A 6,738-nucleotide genomic window follows, 5' to 3' on the forward strand; every position below is an offset into this window, starting at 1 on the left:
AATAACCCAAATCCCAAAACAATCCAGTTAATGATTGTAAAGTTATTGGTTGAACAAATTTGAACTTAATCTTAGTTCAAGAGATGAAATTTGTGATAATTCTTGTTAAATTAAAAATATAAAAAAAACGCTCTGCACTGCACCTCTCCTATAGATATGGACGGTGATTCCCAAATCATATTGAAAATAATCTAAACAATAGTTTTCAAGTTACTGGTTGAACAAAAATGTCTTTGGACAGACAGAATTTATTACTATGTACACCCAGCCTTTGTTATTATGAATCGAGTACTGTAGCAAAATCATGTACATCTTCCTACGGCAAGGGAGCTAACTGACTATAAACGTCCACTTTGCACCTTTGCAATACTTAGCTGGAATTTTGTGGAAGCACCACCATTGGCTTTTATGCATTATTATCACTCAGATTTCATCTCTTATTTGACTTGTTTTCACTTGAACACATTCTTTGAAAACATGAAAAGATCTGGACTATATCTGTTGACACCCAGTTGATGGTACACATTTTTTTTGCAAATCTGACAATTAAAAAAATTTTCAACTTTCTTCAAGAGAAACAAAACAATTTTTTGTCAAACAACACAAGTAATATGACATTATTATCTTTTTCAGTAATTGAGAATTTGTAAACATTTTCATAGCCTACCTCATCAGTGAATTTCCACCCGCCCTCTCCCATTAGCCAATCCACGACTGTATAAGAGATGGCATCTTCCAGACCCTTCAGTGTACGAACTGTTAGGGTGCGATGGGCCCACGGACATGCCAGGGACACGTACAGATGGTAGCGGTTGGACTCCGCCTTAAATCCACTGGATCCATCAGCTGAAGAAAGCAGTGACCAGATGGAGTCATAGCATTAGGACTGGCTGGGGTGGGATGGGATGAGGTGGTGTAAGGTGGGGTATGCTAGGATGGGGTAAGGTTATGCCAGGATGAGGTGAGGTTATGCCAGCATGGTGTGAGGTTATGCCAGGATGGGGTTAAGTTATGTCAAGATGGGATGAGGTTATGCCAGAATGGGGTGAAGTTATGTTAAGATGGGGTCAGGTTATGCCAGGATGGGGTAGGGTTATACCAGGATGGGGTGAAGTTATGTCAAGATTGGGTGAGGCTATGCCAGGATGGTGTGAGGTTATGCCAGGATGGGGTAAGGTATGCCAGGATGGGGTGAAGTTATGTCAAGATGGGGTGAGGCTATGCCAGGATGGGGTGAGGTTATGCCAGGATGGGGTGAGGCTATGCCAGGATGAGGCTATGCCAGGATGGGGTGAGGCTATGCCAGGATGGTGTGAGGCTATGCCAGGATGGTGTGAGGCTATGCCAGGATGGTGTGAGGCTATGCCAGGATGGTGTGAGGCTATGCCAGGATGGTGTGAGGCTATGCCAGGAGGTGAGGCTATGCCAGGATGCTGTGAGGTATGCCAGGATGGTGTGAGAGGTTATGCCAAGATGGGGTGAGGTTATGCCAGGATAGGGGATATGCCAGGGTGAGGTTATGCCAGGATGGGGTGAGGCTATGCCAGGATGGGATGAGGTTATGCCAGGATGGGGTGAGGCTATGCCAGGATGGTGTGAGGCTATGCCAAGATGGGGTGAGGTTATGCCAGGATGGGGTGAGGGTATGCCAGGATGGGGTGAGGTTATGCCAGGATGGGGTGAGGCTATGCCAGGATGGGGTAAGGTTATGCCAGGATGGGGTGAGGCTATGCCAGGATGGGGTTAAGTTATGTCCAGATGGGGTGAAGCTACGCTAGGATGGGGTCAGGTTAGGTGGGGTTATGCTAGGATGGGATGAGATTGTTTTGGGATGGTGGGATGTATCCTAATGTATCATGTACAACCTGCAATACTGTCTCATTGTGAACGATCGAATTACTTACAAGTGATCAGAATGGGATATTTTATGAAAAATATAGTGAAAATTTACTGGCAGTCTAGGGTACAAGTTTATTTAGGAGCATATGTATGTAACACACAAAGAAGACACTTGACATAACAAAATTCCAGGGATCAATTGTCAACTCCCATCCCTGTATACAGAATGTTCCAATTAGAAACAACACAGATAGTTGTAACCATTCAACAATGACAATATCATCTGAATATACTGTGGTAACTATGGCTATCCTGTTCTAATAGTTCAGGGATTTATTTATCCAGGCCCCAAGCCTCACCTAATGTCAGTATGAAATCACAAATTCTAATTATATATTCCCCAGTTGATGTCAGCACAACCTTCTTAACATGCTATAAGTGTCACACTTCCCTGATAAATCAATCAATGATAGGCATAGAGAAATGCTTAGTTCTATGTTATATCATTGGATTCATTGTTAAAATACCTCAGAATCTTTGGCATGTATTTTATCATTGTAAGAAGATACGAAGTGCAACAAAACCCAGTTTGCCTGCCAAGAGCTGCTGCCAGGAATCGTAACAAATCCTTGCAGTTATAAAGCCCCAGTGGGACAGCATTTCTTATCTGTTTGATGCAGGTCTGTTTCTGAACCTGTGTTTACTCAAACTGCATTGCCTTAAAACTGATGATTCATCATTCGCTAGACTTGCTTAACAATCGAACAGTTTTGTAATTGGCCTACTTTCACAAAAATGCTTAATAAGAAACGGGAAATCTGTAACTATTCTGTAAACAGTGGCTATCATGCAAATGTGTCTGTTGATGTTAAACAGCCTGCATTTGGAATAACATGGAATCTGGGTGCTTTGATAAACTGTCTTCCTATTTTTAGACAAGGTCAAACTTTATGGATGAACAACTTCTTTAAGAAAGAATTTTCTATTTTTATTTCCAAACTTGCTGTGACTTGCAAATTGCCTTAGCTCCATCCCTGTCAAAAACTCTTTTTTCAGTATTGTAGACTGTTACTTTGACAACGGTAACACAATTATCCAGTTCCCTGATGGTTAATTCTTACTGATCAAATCTTTGAAGGGCATTTAGAAGTGGAATGCATAAGAAAAGCAAGATTTATGGATGTCAATAATAAAGAAGTTGACAGCCATAAAAAAAAATCTTTTTTATTCTTATTCTTACTGGTGATGGACAGGCCAGGGCGGTGATATGATTGTTGGTAAATATTAACAGTAGTAATTCATGGCTAGATTTAAGGAACCTATTTGCATCTGGGGCAACCATGGGTAATAATCTTGCTACACCAGATAAAAACAGGCTGCAACTATTGCTCAATATAAACTTAAACCATGAGATTGGGTATTCATGATTTGGAAAATCATTATAAGAAATTATTCAGGGTTTGTTAAGATTACTTTATCTTACTTCATAAGATTTACTGACATGAACACTAATAGACATTCAATCACTGTCCATGCAGTCAAAACAGTCACTGTTCCAAGCCATCTCCTTATCATTCTGTTCACCAGGTGTAGTCTATATTCTTTCAACAGGTAAATATTAACATGCACTGGGTGCAAGTTGGTAAAAATAATTGTAAACCAAAAGTCACTGTGTTCTTTAATCTGATTGGTTGAAAAATATGCCTGAATGGCATTCAATTCCTGGAAATTGCAAGACAATTCGCTGCGTATTAATACGTACAAACATCGCACACACCATTGTGTGGATGCATCGTCAGCAGTGGTGACGTAAAGTCGGAATGACATCACAAACGAGCAGTTCCAGATGCTACCATGGGAGACAGCTGAAACGTCCGGCTTCACTGCTGTAACCATACTCGATGTCAATGAGTGCAGACATGCTTTTGGTGGACATTTTGGTTTACTTTTGTGCCTACAATGTCGATATACATCATGTGGCCAATTTCCAGGTGTTATTGAGTATTTGAAGCACGGAATATTTCATTTGAAACCTCCAGCTAACCGCCATCGGTTCCAAATGAATTCCCATGCTTCAAATAACAAATAACACCCGGAAATTGGCTATCACACGATGCTTATCCCCTAAGAGGATACCTATTATGCCTGACCTGTTACATAATTATCTGTTCATGACCCAAATGAAGATATTGTTTATCAGTTAGGTTTATTTTGCTGACATCTCTATCCATTATGTTACAATGGTATTTCTTTAACCATGTAATGGTAATCATTAAGAGTATGTGTTCATTTTCCATTACAGATGTAAATGTCAATTCTTCTATATCTGTGATACCATGTTTGTCTTGACATTACTCAGTTCAATTAAGAAATCAAACCTTAACCTGTAACTACCTGCACAACTATCAAAAAATGTCGAGAAAACTTTTAGTATGCAATACTGTTGTCATGGTAACAATGCTGCCACTATTATGCACGATCCCTGTACTTGGTATCAGATTTGGTCCAGTCAAAATGTCTACTGGATGTGCTCTGAATAAAACTCACATGATGTGCTTGGAATACAGGTGACTAAACATATGCAGACTTATCACTTGCTAAACTTCATTATCCTACCTTCCTGTAAAATACTTTAATATAACTGGTCAATGACGCTTTAACAAGTTTCTGTGTCACCCCTCCCAGGAGGGTGACAACTGGAAAATATATTACCCGCTGCCACGGTAACGGCCAAACTCTCTGCCGAGAAGCAGTATTGCAAACAATCGTATTATGTCATAATATGAAGCATGGAGTGCACAGAGTTCGAAAACTGTACGATTAGTTGTTTTTGAGTTCACTATGTACACATTTATTTTACCTGACTTTCACTGCTTTATTTAAACTATTTTATACATTGAATCGTTTGCACACTCAACTTAAACATAACTAACCGTTCTTATAGCAGTTTTAAGCTTGTCAGAATATTTTTCACTGATTTTAAGAATCCCATCAAGAGGCAGATGCCATTTTATTTACATGTCATATAGTCGGTAGTGAGCTTAATAATCTTCAAAATAGAATATAATGATATTTTGTACATTTAACATGGCGGTAAGATAAATACATTGTAAACTTCTCCCTCAGGTAAATACAGTCTGATGTAGGCCTTTTTGTAGCAGTGTCATCCACTGCCTACCGGCTCGGCAACTCTGATACAAAGAGGCATACATCAGGCAGTATTAACCTCGAGAATAGCATACAACTTATATTTTTCTGACGATATTTATATAAATTGATTTACTGACAACTCTCGACCCAAATGAACATGTCGAAAACTGATGATAGTCACTAAACTAAAGCCAATATTAAGAGTGTATGGGTCAAGTCCTATATCAATATCACAAAGGCCATCATATTGCTTCCAGACAGAAGACTTCATGTTTACAGACGCCGTGCCCGAAACCGCATACAGGAAGTGGTTTTGGGAGTGTAATGATGTGGCCTACAGGTTTGGTGGTGGGAGGTATCCTAAGGAACTAAAGGTGGTGGGAGGTATCCTAAGGAACTAAAGGTGGTGGGAGGTATCCTAAGGAACTAAAGGTGGTGGGAGGTATCCTAAGGAACTAAAGGTGGTGGGAGGTATCCAATATTAAGAGTGTATGGGTCAAATCCTATATTAATACAGTATCACTAAGGCCATGATGCTTTAGTTTCGATCACATTTCATACTCAAAATAAACAAAACATACAGAGAGCAGAGAGAAATATCTTTGAGAAAGTATGAAGTACTATCCTATCTATCTATCCTATGTAACTGCCTTTAAACATACATCTGAGATGCTTTCAGAACTTTCAGTTTGATGCACAGATACATCTATGGAGATCTTTGACTGACTGACTGACTGTGTTTGGTTTTACGCCGCTTTTAGCAATATTCCAGCAACATCACGGCGGGGAACACCAGAAATGGGCTTCACACATTGTACCCATGTGGGGATTCGAACCCGGGTATTGGCGTGACGAGCCAACGCTTTAACCACTAGGCTACCCCACCACCCTGGAGATCTTTGAATCTACAGTACTGGTTTTCACTTAGTCCAGCATATAACTAGACGACTCTGCACTAGATCTCTATACCAATGTGTGCGCCTTGGCTGGAATACGAGTTTATTCATATGAACTAGTGTTCACTGTATGTTTTTCAAGCAATGTAATATATAACGATGTTACCCAGAACTACAGTATCGTGGATGTTGATGGGTTTGATATTTTTGCTGAGCATGTCTTTAAATTATTTGGACGAAAGTTTTCTTGAATGTGATTATAACACTGATTATGAACAAATGCAGCCGTCTCAAGTCTAGGTATCATACCACCGGCAGTTGGCCTCTGAGTCTTACCTGTCACAGCATCCCTGAAAGCAGATTCTTTCCTGACAAACTCTCCCTTCACGTTTGTTGACGATTTCATCGAGCCAGTAACCTTACTGTCACTTGCAGCATTCCCACTAGAGCTCATTTTCGTAATATGACAGGTGTATTTCCTCTCCAAGCACAACAACTTCTTAACAATCGGCAGGATGATCGTCGATCTCCGCATTCGTGCCGTAATGCCATTCGTAACTACTCGTGTCATTCCGGCAAGCCGGATGGCGTCTTGTAGGTCACGGAAAGAGGCGAGTAGTTACGAATGCCGTAATGCCACACTTGTGCACTCGGCAAACATCGCCCCTTTCCGTATAATAGCGTCAAACTTGCTGCCGACTGTATTCAGTTTCATTTGCAATCGATCATCGTACAACTAACGGTAACATGCGAGAGGAATTTAGTCAATATTCTTCAGCCGCAAAAATTGAATGGCTACCACAGGTTTTCAGTATGACACGTCAGTAACATATCTAAAATTCTATTCATATTC

General features: G+C 40.3%; 1 protein-coding gene across 1 annotated transcript in view; it reads right to left on the reverse strand.

The window, feature by feature from the left end:
• Window positions 1-6,432, reverse strand: part of LOC124263181 (glutathionyl-hydroquinone reductase YqjG-like) — a 31,621-nt gene extending 25,189 nt beyond the window's left edge. Inside the window, exons 1-2 of the mRNA XM_046697754.1 lie at window positions 6,222-6,432; window positions 668-846 (exon numbers count right to left, since the gene is read on the reverse strand). Of these exons, the coding sequence (XP_046553710.1) occupies window positions 668-846; window positions 6,222-6,420 (378 nt within the window). The 5' untranslated portion in view covers window positions 6,421-6,432. The remainder of the gene's footprint in view (window positions 1-667; window positions 847-6,221) is intronic.
• Between the last annotated feature and the right edge of the window lie 306 nt (window positions 6,433-6,738).

Source organism: Haliotis rubra, unplaced genomic scaffold, assembly GCF_003918875.1.
Source record: "Haliotis rubra isolate DU_JTF1 unplaced genomic scaffold, ASM391887v1 Scf87, whole genome shotgun sequence".
Classification (NCBI taxonomy): Eukaryota; Metazoa; Mollusca; class Gastropoda; order Lepetellida; family Haliotidae; genus Haliotis; species Haliotis rubra.